At 52.9% G+C, this 21832-nt stretch overlaps 3 protein-coding genes across 7 annotated transcripts; 1 reads left to right on the forward strand and 2 right to left on the reverse strand.

The window, feature by feature from the left end:
- Window positions 1–76: 76 nt before the first annotated feature.
- On the forward strand, window positions 77–1796 carry CUTA (cutA divalent cation tolerance homolog). Of its 2 annotated transcripts, none has more exons than XM_080806848.1 (6): window positions 77–282; window positions 678–886; window positions 1056–1115; window positions 1227–1272; window positions 1395–1444; window positions 1568–1796. In XM_080806848.1, the coding sequence occupies exons 2-6, from the start codon at window positions 705–707 to the stop codon at window positions 1692–1694; spliced, it is 465 nt and encodes a 154-aa protein (XP_080662974.1). In that variant the 5' UTR covers window positions 77–282; window positions 678–704; the 3' UTR covers window positions 1695–1796. The 2 variants fall into 2 exon arrangements, with proteins under 2 accessions (XP_080662974.1, XP_080662973.1); XM_080806847.1 differs by having other exon boundaries at window positions 265–417.
- Window positions 1797–1893: 97 nt separating this feature from the next.
- Window positions 1894–7019, reverse strand: PHF1 (PHD finger protein 1). Of its 3 annotated transcripts, XM_080805660.1 has the most exons (15): window positions 6843–7019; window positions 5934–6109; window positions 5760–5841; window positions 5554–5649; window positions 5027–5127; window positions 4773–4921; window positions 4477–4572; window positions 4260–4328; window positions 4001–4124; window positions 3818–3885; window positions 3552–3656; window positions 3239–3428; window positions 3055–3149; window positions 2706–2786; window positions 1894–2545 (listed from the first exon to the last, which is right to left on the reverse strand). In XM_080805660.1, the coding sequence occupies exons 2-15, from the start codon at window positions 6090–6092 to the stop codon at window positions 2257–2259; spliced, it is 1704 nt and encodes a 567-aa protein (XP_080661786.1). In that variant the 5' UTR covers window positions 6093–6109; window positions 6843–7019; the 3' UTR covers window positions 1894–2256. The 3 variants fall into 3 exon arrangements, with proteins under 3 accessions (XP_080661786.1, XP_080661785.1, XP_080661784.1); XM_080805659.1 differs by having other exon boundaries at window positions 3239–3656; XM_080805658.1 differs by lacking the exon at window positions 2706–2786 and having other exon boundaries at window positions 1902–2545; window positions 6843–6970.
- Window positions 7020–8053: 1034 nt separating this feature from the next.
- On the reverse strand, window positions 8054–21832 carry KIFC1 (kinesin family member C1). 2 transcript variants are annotated; one of them, XM_080806259.1, is made up of 11 exons: window positions 21658–21832; window positions 16725–16862; window positions 16526–16625; window positions 15286–15339; window positions 15118–15168; window positions 14515–14912; window positions 13071–13850; window positions 12129–12419; window positions 11954–12027; window positions 11751–11826; window positions 8054–8270 (listed from the first exon to the last, which is right to left on the reverse strand). In XM_080806259.1, exons 1-11 carry the CDS (start codon window positions 21667–21669, stop codon window positions 8226–8228), a joined length of 2019 nt encoding a protein of 672 aa, XP_080662385.1. In that variant the 5' UTR covers window positions 21670–21832; the 3' UTR covers window positions 8054–8225. The 2 variants fall into 2 exon arrangements, with proteins under 2 accessions (XP_080662385.1, XP_080662384.1); XM_080806258.1 differs by having other exon boundaries at window positions 8055–8270; window positions 15286–15342; window positions 21658–21822.

Raw genomic sequence — 21832 nt, forward strand, 5'->3', positions numbered from 1 at the left:
CCTGAGAGAGACCGGCCCCCTCACGTGACAGTGGAACGCCGCTGCGGCTCTCCTCAGCCTGCCATTGGCCGTTTCCGGTTTATACGGAAACGAGCGCGCCATTTCCGTGCACGACTGCAGAACCGGCCGTCGATTGGCCAAATTCCCTTTTGCTCCTCCCCCGAAGGGAGGCGGGGCAAGCTGGGCCACGTGAGGGCCAGGATTGGCTGGCTCTGGAGGTTCGGGTGGGCTTCTACTGTCACGTGGTGTGGCCTGTTTTCTTATCACGTGGGTGCGACCCAGGTAAGAAGAGGCCGCTCTTCCTGGGATTGGGGTCCCTTCGCGGCGTTACGTGCGGTTGTTGATATTCAACCCTCCTCAACCAGCGTAGGCTGCATGAGGGGGGGGCGGGCTCCCGCAATCCTGCTCGGCGGAGGGGTGAGTGACCGGCCCCGCCCCTTCCGGTCCTCGAAGCCTCGACCACCACCCTCACCCCAAATCCTAGAGGTTGGCTCCTGAGGAGGGAGTGGAGACCGAGTCTGCCTTAATTTCTCAAGTTTCTCTCCCAGCTTCAGGGACCTTTTCCTTCGGGGTGCAGAAAAGGGAGGGCAGAGCCTGTCTATCCAAGTGAAGGGTTCCCGAGATGCAGTTTCCTCGGGTATTTGTGGGGTGACACCCTGTTCATTTCGTGCTCTCAGGCCGCTCTGCTCCTGTCGCTTCTTTGGATGCCGGCGCTGCTGCCTGTGGCCTCCCGCCTTCTCTTGCTCCCCCGAGCTCTGTTGTCCATGGCTTCAGGAAGCCCCCCATCCCAGCCCCCGCCCGCCTCGAGCTCCGGCTATGTTCCCGGCTCGGTCTCTGCAGCCTTTGTCACCTGCCCCAACGAGAAGGTCGCCAAGGAGATCGCCAGGTGGGGACCTCAGTGTGGAGCGAGGAAGGAGCGAGTTGGGGGTGGGAGAGAAGAGTGCACTCCAGCGGCTTCCTGCCTGACCTCCGGCTTTGGAACCATACTTCTGGGCTGCCAGTGCAAAAATCCGGGTCGTGGGGCGTTCTGAATGGGGCTCTCTCTCCACCTTCAGGGCTGTGGTGGAGAAGCGCCTGGCAGCCTGCGTTAACCTCATCCCTCAGATTACATCCATGTGAGTCCTTATAGGAGTTGGGGGGTTAACCTAACTCTAGGGGCTGATTGGCAGTGCTTTTCCTTGAGGGCAATCTTTGCTCCCTCAACAATCTCTCCCTGACCTTTTCAGCTATGAGTGGAAAGGAAAGATTGAGGAGGACAATGAGGTGCTGATGGTGAGAAACATTTCCCCATCCAGTGAAAACTGGATTCCCTGACCCTGACCCCATTCACTCACCTGAGATCCTGAAATCAGCCCCATTCCTTGATTCAGTCGTGTTTGTGTTTTGCCTCTCAGATGATTAAAACCCAAAGTTCCTTGGTTCCAGCTTTGACAGATTTTGTTCGGTGAGAACTTTGACGTGGGTAGCAGTGAGGGTGGCACTTGCTGGGCAGTCTGAGGGGGTTGGCTCCTTTAGGTAGATCTTTGAGTGATTCCCTCCCCACGCCCCCCCCCCCATGTTTTCACAGTTCTGTGCACCCTTACGAAGTGGCTGAGGTGATTGCATTGCCTGTGGAGCAGGGGAACTCCCCATACCTGCACTGGGTACGCCAGGTTACAGAGTCTGTTTCCGACTCCAGCACAGTCCTACCGTGAGGAGCCCTGTTTCTGCCATTGTTTTCCTTGTATACTTCCATGCCCTTTAACTTCCAGGTGATGACTGGGCCCCTAATAAATCCTGTCTTTGGTTTTCTCTGCCTTTTGCCTTTTTCCTTCCTTGTCAGGTGTGTGAATTTGGTTGGGAAGACTAGAAGTGCTGCTAGTCCCTGTGTTCTCATCTTCCAGAATGACCCAGGGCTGCTAGATCTGTTTATTGACCTTTATTTCAATCATACAGAGTCCGGGATCCTTTATCATCCCCCCTCCCTCCTCAGTCTCCATCCCCAGGGGTTAAATAATTTTAAAAAATATTTAAAAAGCTGTAACAAAATAACATCAAAGGAAATGGGAAGAGGGATGGGGGAAGGGTCAGGAATCGGGAAGGGAGTAGAGAAGAGAGAGCCTCTTCCCCAAACCCCCACCTGGATTCCAGCCTGGGCAGTAGGGAGAACTACCCCCCCACACCTCCCCAGGTACATCCCAGCTGTAGGTGAGGTCAGAGGTCAGGGTATGAAAGTGCCGGTGTGTGTGAATGGGGAGGTAGGCAGAGGCAGGTTGTTTAGAAGATGCCCCCACCTCCCCACTCAACCAGGTACTGCACAGAACCATCAGGCCGTACTCTCCGAGCAAGGACCCGGACAGGGTCCCCTCGGGACAGGTAGCCAACCCCACCTCGGACTCCTCCCCCAGTCCCAGGAGACAAACTACGGCACAGGGGAGAAGGGGGTGTTGAGCGTCTAGGAAGACCTGGGGAGGGGGCTGGGACCGAGGACGATGAGGCAGTCATCGAGTGGGGGGCACTTTTAGGGATGTCTGTGGGGAAACCAATGTGAAGTTCCAGGGGTGACCTAGGGAGAGAAGGCAGTTGTGAGTCCAGATGCAGATAAAGACTAAAAATGGAGCTCACGTTTGGATCAGAGGCACAAAGAAATCGGGTTAGAGACTGAGGAACGTAAGAGCACAGACGTGAAGAAGAGGGGTGGCACAGGTAAAGGGGAAGAATCTCACCTGTCTGGGGGTTCACCATCCCCAGAGGTCCCTGCGGTGCTGGCAGAGGGGTGGAAGGAAGCGAACATCCGGATGGGACTGCTGGGGTTGGGGAGGGGAAAGTCAGGACCTGAAGCAGGGGAAGAGGACCCTCTCCCACTGAGAAGAGCAGAGCTCAAAGAGCCCCAAGGCATCCCCAGCCCCAGAATATTAGGGATCAGACATTGGTTCTGAAAGTCTCTAGGATAAGAAGTGGGTAGCTGAGGGGAAGATGGAAAATAATTCTGGGTAAGAAAGTCCAGAGGATGTAGAAAATGGGAGGAGAGATTCTAGGGGTACGTAACTGGTTGGAGGGTGAAGGAACACTGACCTGGGCAGGCAGCGGGCATCTGTGGGCCGGAAGTTGTAGCCGCTGCTGCCCTGGTAACTCTGGTTAGGGCTGGGGGGTGGTGGAGACACTGAGGCCTAAAAGAAGGAGCAGAGCACTGAGAGATAACCCTTGATTCCTTCCCACACCACCATTTGGCTTCATGGGGTTCCCCCTGCCCCTGTACCTGCAGTGCCCTCTGCAGACGAGCCCGCTCCCTTTGCTCCTGGGGCTCGGGCTGATTGCGCACTGCTGAGGGTGGCCCCAGCTCCTCCATTTTCCCCTTCTGCCTCCTCCTCAGGGGCTCTGGCTCCGGCCTCCGGCGCTTCCCCAGGGGACGTGAGACCCCTCCCCCAGGGCCCTGCCCTGAAGGGAAGCTGTAAGAGGCCTCCTTATCCCCCCAGCCCCCTCCCGGACACCCCAAAGACCTCCCCATCTCCATAGGTATGCCTCCCCCATTAATACCCTGAGGATTTCCCCATCCTCCCTGGACCAGTGACCTGGTGGGGGCTCCATCTTCAGTAACAGGCTCCACAGGGGGAGGGATCCGAGCATGGAGACCAAACAAGCATTTCCTCTTCTTAATCTCCCTCCCTGAAATGAAACTGGGGTGAGGAGAGAAATGATACAGGGTCAGTGCAGTAATAAAGGGCCCCTCTATGCCATTACTCAGTGCTTTTCAAAAATGATCTTCCTGGGGGGCTGCAGCCCCTTTCCTCCCAGGCCTCTGTATCTGTCTCTCTTTCTGAGCCCCCCTCCAACTCACCGGTCCTTGTGGCTGTTGAGAGCAGAGAGGAGTTTGGAAGAACGTTCTCCCTTGGGAGTGTCTGAGAGCTGGGGAAGGGGAAAGCAAAGGGGATCAGGGGAAGCAGTGGACCCTCTCCCTTCTCCCCCTTTTTTTATACTTCTCTGTTCCCCCCTCACCCCCCAAAGCTTCACCACCCCTTACCTCCCCGAGGAGCAAACTGTCCCAATTCTCAGAAGTGAAGGGGAGGATCTCACGGTCAAAATCAAAGTATTTTTTCTTACAGCAAACGCTGAGGTGATAGAGGACAAGATGGGCCACATCCACCCTGAAGAAATATTAAGTTGTCAGGGTTGTGGCAGCACTGCAAAAGCCTAGAGGGTCCCGAGGTGGGAGGCTGGGGCACACCGGGTGACCTCCTGGGGCTGCTGAGAGGACCTATGCTGAGGTCGTGTCAGCTCACCAGCGAAGCTGTAGCCGCCTGACCTTCTCAGGGCCCCCCCGACACACACAGCATTCGAACTCATAGAACCTGGAAGTGGGCAAGAGGGAAGGAGAGAACACACCTTATGCCAGGAAGCCATACTGGGCTATGGAGGACTCACAAGGACGGGGTACGCAGGGGAGTCAAGCTTCAGAGGCTGAGAGAAAATGGAGCAGAGGCTGCGCTCCTGTCTCACCTGTCCCCGTAGAGGAGGGGCTTGCTCAGACACTGGGTGCAGGCCTCGTGGAACCACTGCAGGCAGCTCCGGCACTGCAGCATCTTCAGGTTCCACCTGAGGGGTGGCACAGGCCTCGTGACCTCCAGACACTGCCCCCACCTGAGGCGCCCCATGCCCTCTGCACCACCTCCTTCTGTCCTCTTCAGCACTCCCCTCATCCTGTTCTTTCTCCTTCGTTCCCTGGGCTTCCCCCTACCCGCACTGCCATCACTCCTTCCCTAAACCCCCGCTGCCCCCCACCCGTCATTACTCACTCCCCGGGGCCACCACAGTAACAGTAGCTCTGCTGCCGGTTGCTCAGATGTCCAGCGTCCCAGTCTAGCCCCTTTAGTCCGTATGGCAGTGACAGCTTCATGCCCAGCATGGCCCGGGCATAGGGGCCCTTCTTCAGTGCACCCCCCCTCTGCAGACAGGGAACAGACAGCCTGCCTCAGAGGGGTGCGGGGGGGTGCACGGAAAGGCTTGGGAGAGGCTGTGGATGGGAGGCTCCCACAGGAAAGTGACTTACCTTGGTGGCAATGGCGAAGACGCACTGGCGGCAGACCCAGGATGTGCCCTCTCCTTCTCCAGGGGCGGGGGCCCTTGGAACGTGACAGTCCTGGTGATAAGCTGAATAACAATAATATTGATGGTAGGCCACTTACTGCACTGCATACCCACGTGTGCTAGCGACTGGGACAGGAGGGGTCTCAGCTACCTCATTTCATCCTTGACCATGATCTGGTTGTAGTGGGTGAATTACCCTTATTTTACAGGTTAGGGAAGAGGCTCCTAAGGGTTTGGGGAGGTCTTATGGTGAGAAAAGGGTGTATCTAAACCACCGTCTGTCTATAAACCTCACTCCTCCCCATTCCGTGGCTGTTTCCCCCTGTGCTGGAAGGGAGTGAGGTTACAGAGTTGAGACTGGCCCAGAGCAAGTGGCTTGGGGACTCAGCCAGGACAGGTATCACAAGGACCAGTGGTGGAGGGAAGACTTGAGAGGCAGCCTGGAAGGCTCAGAGCAAGCTGGACCATTCAGGTGTCCTGCCCTCTCACCGTGGCGACACTTCTCACAGCTGACCAGCCGGTTCCCAGGGCCCACAGTCTCAGAGCGACAGACACAGCAGAGAAGTTCCTCCCCGGGGAGGGCAGCTGTGAGGGAACACAGTGTTGTGGGACCTATCCTTAAGCCCCCTTTCCATCCCCCACGCCAGGTTTCTGCTTTTCATGGCATGCACAGGCTTGGGACTCGAGGGTCTCACCGGGGCTAATGTCTTTCCATAGAACCAGAAACTGGGAATCATCCTCAAACTGGACCAGACACACCTCCCGAGCACTGTCCACCTGGAATGGATGAGCACAGGGGACGACACAGGAATCAGAACTCCATAAGGAGAATAGGGGAAAGATAATAGGTCAGAGGTCAAATCCCTTACCTTCTTGATGGTCCCCAAGTACAGCAGCCCATCCGTCCACCTGGCCAGCACATCTTGACCCTCCCAAAGACGAGGCCTGGGGCCTGAGGTGGGAGCAGGGGAGGCTGGGTCCCAAAGTGGGGGGGCACCAGAGCGGCTCAGCCGGGGGGGCTGTGCCATTGCATCCTGGGGGGGGCCTAGCCAGAAGTGGGATGGGAAAAGGTTATGAATGTTGAGCAACTCCCCATTTTTCTTTGCCTCAAGGATTCAAGTAACCGTGGTTCCAGTCTCCACATCTGAGACACCTGGATAGGAAACCACACAGCACCCCTCCCAAGCTTCTTGACTCCAGCTTTTCCAACTCTGGTGACTGGCTCTCCTCTCCCTAACACCCCCCCCACACACACACCCCAACCTAGTTCTCTAGTTTCCCAGCTTCCAGAGCTCCCCTGGGGTACTATATCCTGGCCTTGAGGTTTTAGGAGAAATGATGGTTGCAGAAGCAAAGGTTACCATTCAGTTTCTACTGTCACCTTCTCCTGTTTGGAGGTATCATAATTGGGGTGCTCTGCTACCCAGAGATGTGTTTTGGGAGCTTTTCTGGAAATGTTTTCCAGAATAGAAACGGCTGCCTCCCTGGGCCCGCGTGTCTCATTCAGAACAATCAACCTGACGCCAGGTTATGTCAGGTCACCCTCAAATACGGGGCTCCCTGCCCCCGGGTTAGATAACTTCCCTGAGTGCCCCGGGAGGGGGGCGTGTCCCAGTCCCGGTCTCTACTCCCCATGACGGCGAGTCCGAGAGGGGACTTGAGTCGGCCCAGCGCGAACCGATGCCTTGGCGGCGAGGCTCTCCCGCCCGCGCCCTGCGCGCCGACCCCCGGCTCCCTGCCCCCCCCCACCCCACGGGCGCCTCCCGCCGCCTCCTTACCAGTGACAGCTGGGGCCGCCGGGAGCCGGGCAGAGGCAGACGTGGGAGACCGAGGCGAAACCCCCGTGCGGGGAGGGCACGTCTGGGCGTCGGAGGGCGGACAGGCAAGGGCCGGGGGGTCCCCAGGCCCAGCCCCTCCGTCCCGGCAGCTCTGGGGCGTATGACGCAGCAGCCAAAGCAGCGGCAGCGGCAGGAGGAGGCGGCGGGGGGAAGGAGGGGAGTGGAGGGGAGGGACAAACCGGCTCGGGGGGAGGGTGGTGGGAGGGGAGGACTGGGGGGAAGGAGGAGCCGGTGGGGGGGGCGGGCACCACCTCTCCCCACCTCCCTCACCTCCAAAGGGCCTGGAGGGCGCCGAGCGAGTGGTGGCCTCTCCGCGTATGGGGCGGGTAGTGGGCCCAGAGGGAGAGGGAATCCCCGCAGCCCCTTCCTCGGAGGGAGACCCGCCCTCGGGGCAGGAGGGAATCCCCCCCGCTTCCCGGCAGCCGGCCTCCAGCCTGGCCCCCGCCCCATGCCACATCCGTTAACTGCCCCCCCAACCTCCATGGTCACTCCAAGTCCCGCCCCCCGGCCCCAGTTCACGACCCCGCCCTCCATTCACCCTTCCCTCGCCCCCGCCACGCCCTCCTCCCTCGCGTGCCCCGCCCTCCTCCCGCCTTTGCCCCCGGCCCCGCCCTCCCCGTGGCAAGTACCCCCCCCACGCCACGGCCGCGCTTCTGCGCACGCGTGACCCCTCCCGCGCGCGGCACCTGGGAGGATTGAGCCCCTCCTTTATGGGGCGGTGGCCGTTAGCGGTTGGCGCGAGCGAGTCAGCGGGCGTGCGTCCCGCCCAGCGCTTCCAGGGCGGGTGCAGGGGCCTGGAGAGCTAGTAGCGAGGCGGTAACGCCGCCGAGAGCCAGCCAATGGGCAGCGGGCGGGCTGGCCCCGGCGGTTCGAACGGGAAGGCAGGGAAAGGGCGGGAGGAAGAGCCGGGTTTGTGGGAAGGCGCGCCGGCCCCGCCCCTGGGCTCGGGTTCCCACCCTCCCACACCCACGAGAGGAGCGCTCCCGAGTGGGGCTGGGTGGCCTGCAGCACATCTCCTAGAGGCGGACAACTGGGGGGCGGAGGTGGTATGGGAGGCTTAGGCGACATTCCAGGAGATGGCCTCATAGGGAGAAAAGCTGAAGCCCTTGCTCTGCAAAACACAAATACTTGGCAGAGTAGATCCACAGTTTCCATTTTTACAGATATGGGCCATCGCTAATAAAACCTTTATTTAAAGAAAAAAAAACCAAACTGTTCTTTATTTGATAGACCCAGGTCACACAGAGCCCCTCCCCCCCAACAAAGCATCCCTCAGCCGCCCCACCCCACCCCGAAACACACATGTAGGATCTGGATCTGTCTTCATTTCCTGTTGGCCTGGGCCGTACCAATAACACACTGGTTCACCTGCGGGCAGAGGGTTTAGACAGGATAAAAACGTTTTCTAAATAACCAAAATAACAGTTTTCTCCAAGATTGTCTCCCACTCCCAGTATTGGGGCTGCCCTCAGAAAATAGTGAAACAAGGGCTGTGAAGGCAGGTTCAGGCTGGTCTCAGTTAAGGTTAGGTCTATGCCCACTAACCACACCAGGTCTGGAGGAGGTGAAGAGGCCTGCTTGAGAAGGGATAGAAGAAGCCACACACAGGAGCAGAGAGAGATGGAGTGTCCATTTTCAGAATACCGTAGCCCAGAGACCCCAAGCTCTCCCACCACTTACCGGTGAATAAGTTAGACAAAACATGAATAACACTCATTTAAGAACTGTCTCCTTGGAACATAAATGATCCCAAGTCTAGGCAGGATATGTACAAGATGAATCTAGAATAAAGACTACTGGGTCCTGTCTAAAGGCCAGAGGAGGGGCGCCTGGGTGGCTCAGTGGGTTAAAGCCGCTGCCTTCGGCTCAGGTCATGATCCCAGCGTCCTGGGATCGAGCCCCACATCGGGTTCTCTGCTCAGCAGGGAGCCTGCTTCCTCCCTTCTCTCTCTGCCTGCCTCTCTGCCTACTTGTGATCTGTCTGTCAAATAAATAAATAAGATCTTTAAAAAAAAAAAGTTTAAAAAAAATAAAAATAAAAATAAAGGCCAGAGGAGCCAACCAAAAATAGCTCCCACTGGCCAAAGATGGGGCAATTTGAGCATCAGAAAGAATAATGACTACAAAGGATATATATCAAATCCATAACATCTGTAAAATGACACCCCCCAGATAAAAACTCACTTGGTCACCTTTGGAAGTTGCCAAGATACCAACTTCTAAGACTGAAAATTGATAAACAATCTAGCATTTACCCTGCCTTTCCTATATAGACTGGATTTCAGAGTAACCAAATACACGGCAAGGGAAAGTTCTTTATAGAAGAGACAAGACTAATAAATGTAAAGTTACTGAGAAAATTAAGCTCCCTAATGAAATAATACATGTAGGTGCGATCATTGTTCTGTAAAATCACTAAGTGAAATCACTAAGTCAATAGGGAGTTTTCAAATGGTAACAAGCTGGTAACACCAAAATCCCATGATTGATTTTTATTTCATTAAATGTAAAACAAATGGATAATAGGTGCCACCTGAGGCAATAGAAAGTATACGGTACCGTCTAAGTTTTCTTGTCAAGAAATATAAGCCTGGGGCGCCTGGGTGGCTCAGTGGTTAAAGCCGCTGCCTTCGGCTCAGGTCATGATCCCAGCGTCCTGGGATCGAGCCCCGCATCGGGCTCTCTGCTCAGCAGGGAGCCTGCTTCCTCCCTTCTCTCTCTGCCTGCCTCTCTGCCTACTTGTGATCTGTCTGTCAAATAAATAAAAATAAAATCTTTAAAAAAAAAAAAAAAAAAAAGAAATATAAGCCTGATTCTAATCTGATCAAGCCCCTAAATCGACTAGATATCAAAAAGTTTGGAAGAAGGAGGAAGCAACCAGCCAAAATCCAGAATATGGTATATTCTACAGGATAAATGACCCTATTTCTTCAACAAATAAACACCATAAGAGGTGAGATTATTACAGATTAAAAGAAATTTAAGAGACATTTCGACAAGATGAATGGCTGCCCCTTGCTTTGAGCCGGATTGGGACAAGCCTAATATATTCAAGACATTTCTGAGATAATCAGGAGAAATTTAATAACGCAATAACTTTAGGATACGAAAAAGTTTATGCTGTTGGCTGTTAATGATGTTTGATATAACTTTAATTGAACTTGCAAGATAGCAAGGGGAATCCTGATCAAAACAGAAGCCCAGGGGGCACCTGGGTGGCTCAGTGGATTAAGCCCCTGCCTTCGGCTCAGGTCATGGTCTCAGGGTCTTGGGATCGAGCCCCGCATCGGGGTCTCTGTTCAGTGGGGAGCCTGCTTCCCTCTCTCTCTCTGCCTGTCTCTCTGCCTACTTGTGATCTCTCTCTCTGTCAAATAAATAAACAAAACATTAAAAAAAAATAAATAAAATAAAATAAATAAAAAAATAAAAAGAAAAAAAAACAGAAGCCCAGGGCAGTCTACCAAGAGAACAGACTACTTCCTTGGCAGCAACAAATGCTCACTGCGGGGAAGCCCAGGTACAGCAGAAGGGCACACCTGACCAGAGACGCTGAATAAAGCCAGAACCCACCATAGGGCTATACCCTCAAGAAAGGAGTAGTCAGAGGGAAAAAGAGACAGACAGTAAAGAAACTTTAGTGGCAGAAGCATTAGTCTCCTAGAGAACTCAGGGCATGCCTTCCCTCCACTTAATGTTTAAGTGGGTTTTGGAGCCTGACTTCATACTACTTGGAATGGTCTGAAAAACATCTAAGTCTCTCTCTCTCTCTTTCTCTCTTTTAAGATTTTATTTATTTATTTGACAGAGAGAGAGACAGCACAAGCAGAGGGAGAGGCAAGCACAGCTGAGGGAGAGGGAGAAGTAGACTCCCCGATGAACAGGGAGCCCAGTGCAGGGTTCAATCCCAGGACCCTGGAATCATGACCCGAGCCAAAGGCAGATGCTTAAGCGACTGAGCCACCCATGCGCCCCTCTCTCTTTTTTTGAGAGAGAGACTGTGTGCATGCACAGGGCAGGGGGGCAGAGGGGGAGGGAGAGAATCTTAAGTGGGCTCCACACAACGTGGGCTTGACCTCACAACGCTGAGATTATGACCTGAACCGAAATTGAGAATTGGACGCTGAACTGACTGAGCCACCCAGGAACCTGCAACTAACTCTCTTCTGATCCAGCGATCCCACTGCTAAGAAGCTTTCCTACTTAGATAGAACTACACAAATACAAAATGACGTGTATGGACGAGGTTAGTCAACATGGTCTTGTTTGTAATAGAAGAAAGGGTGGAAACAATCCAAGTGTCCAGTAGAGGGAACTGGTGGATAAACTTTGGTGCAGCCACAGAGTGCAGTCCCAGGCGGACATAAAAATAATGGACGATCTCCATGTGCTGGTGGGGAGTAATCTCAGGGCTGTCTTGTTAAGCAGAACACAGTACAGAACAATATACATATATGAAAAGAGAGAGAGATGGCTTCCATATAAGGAGGAGGGAATAAGCACATGCATATTGTTTCTATTTGCAAGAAGAAACACTGAAAAGAAAGTAAAATGTTAAATGTTAAAAGCGACTACCTCTACCAGGACAGGTGGGGAGAATGGGGTGCACAGGGGCAGTGGTAAAACTTCATTTTTGACCTCTTTAACTACCTATTTTTAAAAATTAAAAAACCTCAAGACCCAATAGCTAAAAATGGATCCAGAGAGGTGGCACCCCAGATGCCTGGCAATCCTTTCCAGATGAATGTGCCCTTGGCCTGAAGGGCTGAACGGGCTCCTAAAGGGTCAGAATGAAGAAGTCTACAACCACCCAGGCGTCCTAACGGCGCCTGGACTTGGTGGTAACTGCACCTTGGAGGCAAAGCGTAGGGAGTTGAGGGACTCAGAGACGTTCTCTTCTAGGGGGGAAATGTTCACGAACATGAGCCTGTGGAGAGAGGAGAGGGGGCCAAACCCCAGCATCAGTGGCTGGATGGACACTGTTGCCTCTTTCCCGTCCCTGACCCCAGCCTCACGGTCTCCACCCAACCGCTCTGTCTGTCCATTTCACTCACATCTTAGCGCTGCCACCCAGAGAGTTCTGCAGCAGATAGGTGAGCTTGCTGTTCCGGTAAGGAACGTGGGACTCCTAGAGGGTTGAGGGAGACAGGCGATTAGGATAGGACAGGGTTAGGCATGAGCAGTCTCAATTTACCCCAGGGCCCACCGGCCCCCCATCCCCATTCCCACCTTGTTGCTCAAGGCCATGATGACCAGCCCCAGGGTGGATAGGCTGCTGTTAATGGCTTGTGTTTCCCGAAGGCGTTCCCGTTCCCCAGGGCCAAGGGTTAAGCCAGGGTCTAACCGCTCACTCCCAGCCAGGTCCACAAGGCTGAGGGGAGCCGCACACTGCAGGCCTCGTCCAGCGTGCTCCCCAGAGATCTGTAGCTGGAACACACTGTGACTACGTGATGATCGCTCGTTCTGGGACGTGCGGGCCACTGCCCGGTTCTGGTGGGCCAGCTGGAGCAGGGCCTCCACCTGGGGATGAGAGCAGCAAGGGGCAAAAGCAGGCAGGGGGTCAGCACACAGCTATGTTGGTAGCAATGAACCAGAGTCAGCACCTGCCCTCTTGAAGATTTCTTTCTAGCCAGTGAAGAGACAGAATGACACAGTATAACATACAGCTATGGCTAAAAAGTACTGAGGAGGGAGACAGAACAGTAAGGAGTGTGAAGGTAAGGTGAGGGTTGCAATCTTCGACAGGATGGCCAGGGACAGCTTCAGTGCCTTAAACTCTGAAGGCAGTGAGGGGGCAAGCCATTGGAGGAGAGGAACATTCAGGCAAAGGCCCCAACAGGAGACTGTTGATGAGATGGCTGGGGAACAGCCAGGAGGCCAGCATGGCTAGAGCAAGCTGAGCAAGAGTAGCAGCAGGAAATGGGACCTGAGAGGCAGCCGGCAGGGGCCAGGAAGCCCTCGGCAGGTGCGTCACTCCACCCCCTTGTTCCCTAAGGCAGACAGATCAACCTTACAGCCCACTGGCCAGAACTGATGTGTCGACCCACCCACAAGACCTATTCTTCCCCCACCCTTCCACTCTCTCCTGTCCCCTCCCCCATCCACCTGCATCCTGGGCCACCCTGAACACTCCTCCCCACTTCTCCAGTCCCAGTGCCCTTTGGGGCTTACCTCTTTCTCACAGGAGACAGGAACATATCGGGCATTGGTGACAGTAAGTTCCTCACTCCCCGGCCCTGCCCGGCGAATCTCACACTCACCGCCCTGGCCCTTCCGGGTCCCTGTGGCCAGCAGGTCTCGGACAGTCTCATTGTAGATCTCTACGTAGCTTGCCACAAAGCTGTAGGTCCAGCCCTGGCCGCCCAGCTCCTGGGCCACGGAGAAGAGGTGCCGCAGGGCCCGAGGGATCAGGCCCTCCACCTGGGGGTCTCCCCCAGGCCCGCCCTCCATGGTGAAGGTCTTGCCACTGCCTGTCTGGCCATAGGCAAAGATGCATACTGGGTAGCCATCCAGGGCTGACTGGACAAGCATGGCAATCTCCTCAAACACTTGGTCCTGTCCGCTCCCAGGTGGGAAAACCCGGTCAAAGGAGAAGTCGTGGCGGGTGGTGGGGGCTGGCGTCCCACTCAGGGTCCCACGACGCTCGTCAGAACGGGAGACGCTGAGGCGGGTTGGAGGATCCGAGGGCCCACCAGGGCCAGAGGGAAACAGGAGGAAGCCCGGGGATGGGGTGGGCTCCCCCGGAAGGACAGGGCGCACCCGGCAGAACACGCGGATATTGCCTTTGAGTTCCTGCAGCTGGTTGTGCAGTCGCCGGCGCTCCATCTCTAGCCCATGGAGACGTTCTCCTTGCGCCACCAATAAGGTCGCCTGGGTGGCAGCCTCCTGTCGCAGAGATGCCACCTCCGCTTGGCTGCCCGACAGAGCCGCTTCTGACGCCTGCAGCCTCCTCTGTCCGGAACGGAATGGACACAGAGGGTGAGACACAGCGAAGCATAAGGATAAGTAATGATGAGGCAGGGGGGTGGAGCCAGGTGGTCCCTGTCCCCGAGGACTTCACAGTCTGCTAGGGAAAGAGGTAAGAAAAGTAGGAATCATGGTACAGATTAGGGAGTGCTACGGGATCCCCAAAAGGGGCACAGGGACAATGGTAGTTAAGCTGATGCCTAAGAGTATCAGAATAAACCAAAAAAAAAAGATGGAGAACAGGAAGAATTTTCCACAAAGAGGGACGTGCATTTGCACGTACTGAAGAGAAGATTGAATCATTTGAGAAACTGCAAGTAATTCCATCTATTTGGTGCTCACCAAGTAGGCAAACGGACATGAGAAGAGGAAGAGAAAACACTGGGGGGGTTTCTGATCAGCAAACAAAGAGACAGAGGAGGAGATGGAGGCCTAGGAGAGACACAGATGTGGGGGGGAGGGGTGCTACGAAAGCAGTCAGGGTAGGGAGAAGTGGGGCCGAAGGCAAGATGTAGTCAGAGGAGTGGGCAGGGGTGGAGAAGGACAGAGGAATACTGCTGGAAAGAGGTGGCCAGGGACTCCAAGCCCAAAGAGACTTCAGGGTAACCCAGAAAGGAGGGTTGGCGTTTGGTGAGAAGGTGGCCCTTACCTCCTGCTCCTCCAGCCGGGCGGCCAGTCCCCTTCGCTCCTCCTGCAATCCCACTTGTTCTTTCTGGAGCTCTTGCACCAAGCCCTGCTGTGTGCCCAGCTGCTCTTCCAGCTCCAGGACACGGGCCCTGAGGTTCCCCAGCTCCTGCTGGCCCTGCTTGGCCTGGGCCTGCACCCTGGCCAACTCCCCTTCCAGTGTCCTGCACTCTGCCCCCAGGGCCCTGGCCTGTTGCTGGGCCTCCTTGAGCTGGTCCTGCAGTTGCTGGTTCTCCTGGTTCAATGTCTGAGTCCTCTCCCGGCAGCACTTCAGCTCGGCATTTAGGTCACATAACTGACCCTTTAAGTCCCAGGCTGGACGTTTGATGGGTTTCTTCCCTCCCAGCATGGGAGGGGCAGCCGCTAAGATGGGCACAGAAAGGACAAAGGTCAGGGAGGTCATGGCTTTCCATCTCTCCTCCCTCCCAGCCTTTAAGGCGTCCACACCTGCTGCTACATCTCTTTGCCATCCAGACAGGGAAGGACCCAAATGAATTTTTTTGGGTGCTCACCACCTCCTCTCTTCCCTATCCCAGCCTCTCACCCAGTGGTTATGCTTGGCACCTACCTCCAGGCTTCTGGGTGGGAACAGCAGGGCCTGGTTTCTGATTCTTCAACACTAGAGAATTGGGGAGTTAACTTAAGGAATCACAGCACCAGTGTCCTTCTGCCTCCATCATCTCCCTTTACACATACCCCAGATCTCCTCTCAGCCCCAGCTCTGAAGAACTATTACCTGTGCCTATAGCTGTGGAACACCGGGGTCCTGTCTTCTTGGGAACTTTGGGAGCTACTGGGAGATGGGAGAGGACAAAGTAGACAATCAGTCTCAGGGTGACATGAACTCTGGCCGGGCCAGGCGCAGAGTAGTTGCTTTTTTTTTTTTTTTTTTTTAAAGATTTTATTTATTTATTTGACAGCCAGAAATCACAAGTAGGCAGAGAGGCAGGCAGAGAGAGAGAGGAAGGGAGGCAGACTCCCTGCTGAGCAGAGAGCCCGATGTGGGGCTCGATCCCAGGACCCTGGGATCATGACCTGAGCCGAAGGCAGAGGCTTTAACCCACTGAGCCACCCAGGCGCCCCAGAGTAGTTGCTTTTTTCTGAGGATTAGAAATAAGATAACTTCCCTCTTCCCTGAAGTCTGGCCAGCTTCTGAAGATATCCTTCCCAGGGCAGATATTACTTGAGACACCAAGAAAGGGGCACCTGGGTGGCTCAGTCAGTTAAGCATCTGCCTTCAGCTCAGGTCATATTCCCAGGGTCCTGGGCTCCAGCCCCACATGGAGCTCTACATGGGGCTCCCAGCTCAGAGGGAAACCTGCTTCTCCCTCTCCCTCTGCCCTTCCTGCCCCCCACTGCTGCTCACTCTTCTCTCACTCACACTCTCTGTCTCTCTCTCAAATACATAAATAAAATCTTAAAAAAAAAAAAAAAAAAAGGACACCAAGATAAGCAAAAAGAGCAGGGGGCAGAGCCACATGTCAAGTGCATTACCATTTATATATGTAAAAAAAAACGTTGGAGAACATGTCCAGATTTGCTTGAATGCCCACAGAATGCCCTGGAAGGGATAGAACGTCCGCAGAATGCTCCTGGGGAAGGGAACTGGGTGGCTAGGGGACAGGGGTAGGAGGGAGACTTTCCACTGTGTAATGACTTTTGTGCTTTTGGAATTTGGAGGTGGGGGGCGTTGCAGAAGGAGAGGGAGAGAGAGAATCCCAAGCAGGCTCCACACCCATAGTAGAGCCTGACTTGGGGTTCCATCTCATGATCCTAAGATCATGAGTTGAGGCAAAATCAAGAGTCAGATGCTTAACCCACTGAGCAACCCAGGTGCCCCTTGTGTCTTTGGAATTTGAAACAAGTGAGACCTATGACCTATTCAAAATAAGCTAAAATTGAAAGACAAGAAATAAGGGAGCTGAAGAGCACTGGACTTCTATGCCCTTGGTTTCTGCCAACTGCTAGAAACCCACCTGTGGTCTGGCTTTGTGTCTGTGGCCTCACAGTGAGGGCTGGTGGTCTGGGGTGGGACGTGGCAATTTTGGTCACTGTGTCCAGTCCTCGTGTCCTTTTCTGGAGATAGACAAGAATGGGGTCCATTTACTCTCCCTGATTGGGTTAGACACACACACACACACACACACACACAAAGCTTTTCCACACCCAGCTCACCTTCTCTGGCTCCAAGGCATCCTCCATTCGGTCAGGCCCCCTCTTAAACCTGGTTCCCGGGAGAGGCAGGCGAGAAGGAGCCTTGACCAGGGGCCTCTTCAGCTCTACGTTCCCCCTCACTTCCAACAGGGGGGACCTCTGCTGGGAAAAGAGAGACCCTTCAGACACACCCTGGAGCCCAAATGTCCCAAGAACTCCCTTCTTTGGTCCCCTAGCCTAATTCTCAACCACCAACAAGCACTGACTGAGGACCTCTTGTGCACAAACCGAGGCCAACAGATCATGTGCCAGTGAAAAGGCACAGAGAGAAGCGGGACATAATGCAAAAGTGGGAGAAAGCTCTAAGGGAAAAGTTGGACAGATGCTGGACTTCAGCTAACTTTAAGGGTAGTACTTATTTTTTTTAAAAAAATATTTATTTGACAGAGAGAGCATGTACATGAGAGAGGGAGAGTGGCAGACAGAGGGAGAGGGGGAAACAGGCTCCCTGCTGAGGAAGGAGCCTAATACCAGGCTCAATCCCAGAACCCTAGGATCATGACAAAGGCAGACGCTTAACTGACTGAGCCACCCAGGCACCCCAAGTGTAGTACTTAAACAAGCACGGAGATGGGGTGCGTGGGTGGCTCAGTCGTTGAGTGTCTGCCTTTAGCTCGGGTCATGATCCCAGGGTCCTGGGATTGAGTTCCGCCTCGGGCTCCCGGCTCAGCGGAAAGCCTGCTTCTCCCTCTCCCACTCCCCCTGCTTGTGTTTCCTCTCTCGCTGTATCTCTCTCTGTCAAATAAATAAATAAAATCCTTAAATAAATAAACAAGCATAGAGAAATGGACACTTTTTTCAGATGGCAAAACCTCAAACACACACATGATATGGCTGGGAAACCAACAGGCTCTTTCAGCTGTAATGGAGAATCATAACTAAGACAGAGAGAGGATGATCCATAAGGCTGAAGACTAGATGGGAAGAGCAGGTAATATTTTACTTATTTTTTTTAAATTATTTTTAAACTTTTTTTTTAAGATTTTTTTTTTTTTTTTTTTTTGGACAGACAGAGATCACAAGTAGGCAGAGAGGCAGGCAGAGACAGAAAGCAGGTCCCTGCTAAGCAGAGAGCCCGATGCGGGGCTCGATCCCAGGACCCTGGGATTATGACCTGAGCCAAAGGCAGAGGCTTTAACCCACTGAGACACCCAGGCACCCCTTTAATTATTTTTAGAGAGGGAGAGGGAGAGAGTCTTACACAGGCTCCACACCCAGCCCGAGCCCCATGTGGGGCTCAATCTCATGACCCTGAGATCATGACCTGAGCTGAAATCAAGAGTCTGATGCTCAACCGACTGAGCCACCCAGGTGCCTCAAGTGGGTAGCATTTTAGAATTTGTCCTCTGTATCAACTTAATCCTTACAGCAGCCCACTGAGGAGGAGCTATTATTAGCCTCATTTTGCAGATGAGGGAAGGAAAGCACTGAGAGGTGGAATAGTTTGTCTAAGGTCATCAGTGAGTAAAAGGCAGAGCCACGGTTAGAATCCAGACAGTCTGGTTCTGGAGGCCATGTGTTTAACTGCTGGACTGTATTGACCCGTAGGACTTTGATGCCAGGCTAAGGGGGAGTTTAGGCTTTAGTCTCGTTTATGTGGAAAACCAGATAACAGTTTCTGATCAGGCACAGGAAAAATATACAAAAGAGCCTACTTATAAAAATAATGAGTTGTAAGTAAGCTGACTTGCATGGAGAAGACTAGGAAGACCCGGTATGGAGATCACCAAAGTAGAGGTGTGTGTCGGGGCAGGGGGGAGCAGTGGGAAAGACAGACCCTCTCCTAAGCACCTCAATTTGGTGCCTGGAGATATGTCCATTTCATGGCTACTCCTGTCTAGGGTGACCAACCATTCTAGATTGCACAGAACTAACGGGTTTCTGAGGACACAGAACTTCTCAGTGCTAAAACCGTCTCTGATCCCACAATCAGGAGAGCACTATGTAGACAGATCAACTTCTGATCTTCACTATAGTTAACTTTTAATTCCAAGGCCAGTGTCTCTGCCCTTTGGCTTACTTCATTCATTCAATATTTACTTAGTGCCCTGTTATGTGCCAGAAAATGATCTGGGTTTGGGAGTAATAGATGTGATCCCTGCCTCCAAAATACTCATGAAAAAAATGGGGAAGAGAAGCATTTAAAGAGATTATTAAAACTTTATTGAGTGCTACCATAAAAAGTGCCCCAAGGAGGGGTTGAACATGTAGTTCAGAGGGGAGAGTGACAGAGAATACTTCTAAAAGGTCTTTTAAGGCAAAACCTTGAGGATGAGAAAGAGTTAGCCAAGGAGCTTGGGCCAAGGAAGAGCATCCCAGGCAGAAAGCAAGGAGGGGTGCATGCAAGGAACGTCAAGTTGTTCTGTTTAGCTGACACATGGAGTATGCACGGAAAGTGGGGAGAGGAAGGGAAGGGATTGTGACAGTCAGCATGCCATGAAGAGTCTAGCATTTACTGAAGGCAAGAGGGACCTTGATGATTTTTTCGGAATAGTAAGACCAGATTTGTACCAAAATAGCAATGTGAGGAATGACTGGAAGTAGATGAGGGGTATGACAGGCAGAAAGAATGTATCATTCCTTTATTCCTTCATCCAACAAGGATTTGTTGCACTAAGATTTGTTGCAAGACTGCTCTGTACCTGACACTGTTCTAGAAGCTGGGGTGAGAATAATGAACAAAATCCCTGCTCTCCCAGAAGTAAACTTATAGAGTATTCTTTCCAAACTGGAATACCAGAAAATTAAGCTCTTCAAAAAATGATCCACTTTCTCAATTCTCCCAAAGATATATACACCTCTTACCATTCTAGAAGCATAAGAGAGAAGTTAATTCATTAGATATAAAAGATGCATAGAGCTTAATTGTCATGGAACTCAGCCGAGAGGGGCTGTTTTAGGAGCTTGAGGGCTAAGTAAAAATCCATTTGAGAGAGGGCTGGCAGTGGGAATCAAGAGGAGGGCTGGATTACTGGAAACCAAGTATTGATCTAACTAGGAGCTGGTCTGGTGAGGGGAGGTAGAGGGCAGGCAGTGAGGGAGATGGAGGAGTCCAGGCTGATTCCAAGATGCCTGCCACATTTCCAACAACCAAGAGAACAGGAGGAAAGGCTGGTTTTTCTTTTTTAGAAAAATTTATTTGGGGCTCCTGGATGGCTCAGTCAGTTGAGCGTCTGCCTTCAGCTGGGGTCACAATCCCGGAGTCTTGGGATCGAGCCCCACATTGGGCTCCTCCCTGCTCAGCGGAAAGCCTGCTTCTCTCTCTCTCTCTTTTGCTGTTCTCCCCTACTTGTGTGTTCTCTGTCAAATAAGTAAATAAAATCTTAAAAAAAAAATTACTGGAGAGATAGAGAGCGCACTTGAGTAGGGGGAGGGGCAGAGGGAGAAAATCTTCAAGCAAACTCCCCACTGAGTGCAGAGCCCTACATGGGGTTTGATTTCATGACCCGCGAGATCATGACCTGAGCCGAAACCAAGAGTTGTTCGTTTAATGGACTGAGCCACCTAGGTGCCCCTATTCTTGTTTCCTAATTAAACTTTTCATTTAAAACTCATTGCAGATTCACATGAAGTTGTAAGAAACAACATGAAAAGATTCCAAATACCATGAGATATATTCAAGGATGTTTACAGTGCATCCCTATAGAGAAAACTCTGGAACAATTTGATGCCCTGCTGTTTTAAATTTTAGTTTATTGGTTTATTGTCTTTCCTTACATTAGATTGTGAGCATAATAACATATCTGTTTTGTTCACAACTATATAACTAGTATAATGTCTGCTACATGGCATGACTCAATACATTTTTAAAGGAATGAAACTAGAGTCCACCAGTGGGGAAACACTTAAAACTGTGATATATCCAGACCACAGGCTTCTACACAAATAAAAAGGGAGGGGAAAAAAAGGAGGTGGCATTATTTTTCTTGCTGCCTGCAGAAATGTGCACCAAGAATAGAGTTATTTAACACGACACATTTCCGATCTCCCCACAGAATGGCAGCTTCTCATAGAATGGCATCTAGAGAGATGATAGGGATTAGCCTTGTTTATCGTTGCATCCCAAGTATCTACAACTGTGCCTGGCACACAGTAGGTGCTCAGTAAACATGAGAAGGCTTCCATTATTTTACACTGTTACAATCATACTGCTCTGCTCTTTAGCTGTCAGGATATAAAGAACATCTCTTCAGGCTGAAACTTGTTTTGGGTAAATCTGATAGTAAGTAGTAAACAGAGAATTCAGACAGGAGCCTTTTTCTGGCACCAAAAGTCAGTACACTCTCGCTGTCACACATCTCTCTCCACTGGGGAGGGGAGGCTGCAGATGGTTGTGGGGTGCAGTAGGTCGCTGATAAGAGAAGAAACTAAGTCAAACCAGTCTCAGGGGGCAGGGATCTCTGTAAAACCTGGAGAAGGAGAGAGAATGAGGAGTCCTTCCGTTCAGATTATCCCAAGTCCTCTATCCCTTCCAGCACTCCAAAGCGACAGCAACGAGAGAGGACTGGAAAGATCCTCAGCGGGGATTTGGCCTCAGGTACCATTTCCCCAGCGGCAGGCGGAATCTCAGATCTCTCCCTTCTCAATCACACACTGCAATCGTGGGTAGGAACGGAGAAGTAGGTAGGAGCCAGGCAAGCCTGAGAATCCGAAATGGGAAATCCTAGAGACATGAAAGTGAGGAAGGGTGTATGGGGCTCCCTGAAATCAGGGGAGGACAGGCTGTCATGCATTCCTACTTCCTGGGGCTGCTTCCCGCCCTCTCCGTCCGTCCTGTCCACTGTGCGGGGACGCACGGACTTTCGCCCTCCAAACAGGCAGGATCAAGGCGGGCCGGGAGCCGAGGAGGCTCGTCAGCATCGGGGGCAAGAGACCCAACGCGGCTTCTACTCACCTGCGGCTCCATGTCCAGTTCCGTGCCACACGCTCCAGGAGAGCACAATGGAAGAGGACACAGCGCCGGGGCTCCTGGCACCCGCGTTCTCTCACCGGCTCGCGACACAAAGCACGCGCGCTCCGGACTCCGGTGGCTATCCCGGTGCCACACCCGCCACTTTTGAATTCCAACC

Source organism: Martes martes, assembly GCF_963455335.1.
Source record: "Martes martes genome assembly, chromosome: 6".
NCBI classification, from domain to species: Eukaryota; Metazoa; Chordata; class Mammalia; order Carnivora; family Mustelidae; genus Martes; species Martes martes.

Coding starts and splice junctions, on each gene's coding strand:
- KIFC1 (XM_080806258.1), bottom strand. Junction 13,851..14,514: donor CCCGGCTGGAGGAGCAGGAG/GTAAGGGCCACC, acceptor CGTTCCGGACAG/AGGAGGCTGCAGGCGTCAGA. Junction 8,271..11,750: donor CCCTACGCTTTGCCTCCAAG/GTGCAGTTACCA, acceptor CTCTGCCCGCAG/GTGAACCAGTGTGTTATTGG.
- CUTA (XM_080806847.1), top strand. CDS start 376: ATGAGGGGGGGGCGGGCTCCCGCAATCCTGCTCGGCGGAGGG. Junction 887..1,055: donor GTCGCCAAGGAGATCGCCAG/GTGGGGACCTCA, acceptor CTCCACCTTCAG/GGCTGTGGTGGAGAAGCGCC. Junction 1,273..1,394: donor AGGACAATGAGGTGCTGATG/GTGAGAAACATT, acceptor TTTGCCTCTCAG/ATGATTAAAACCCAAAGTTC.
- PHF1 (XM_080805659.1), bottom strand. CDS start 6,092: ATGGCACAGCCCCCCCGGCTGAGCCGCTCTGGTGCCCCCCCACTTTGG. Junction 5,842..5,933: donor ACTTGGGGACCATCAAGAAG/GTAAGGGATTTG, acceptor CATCCATTCCAG/GTGGACAGTGCTCGGGAGGT. Junction 3,657..3,817: donor CTCAACAGCCACAAGGACCG/GTGAGTTGGAGG, acceptor TCCTCACCCCAG/TTTCATTTCAGGGAGGGAGA.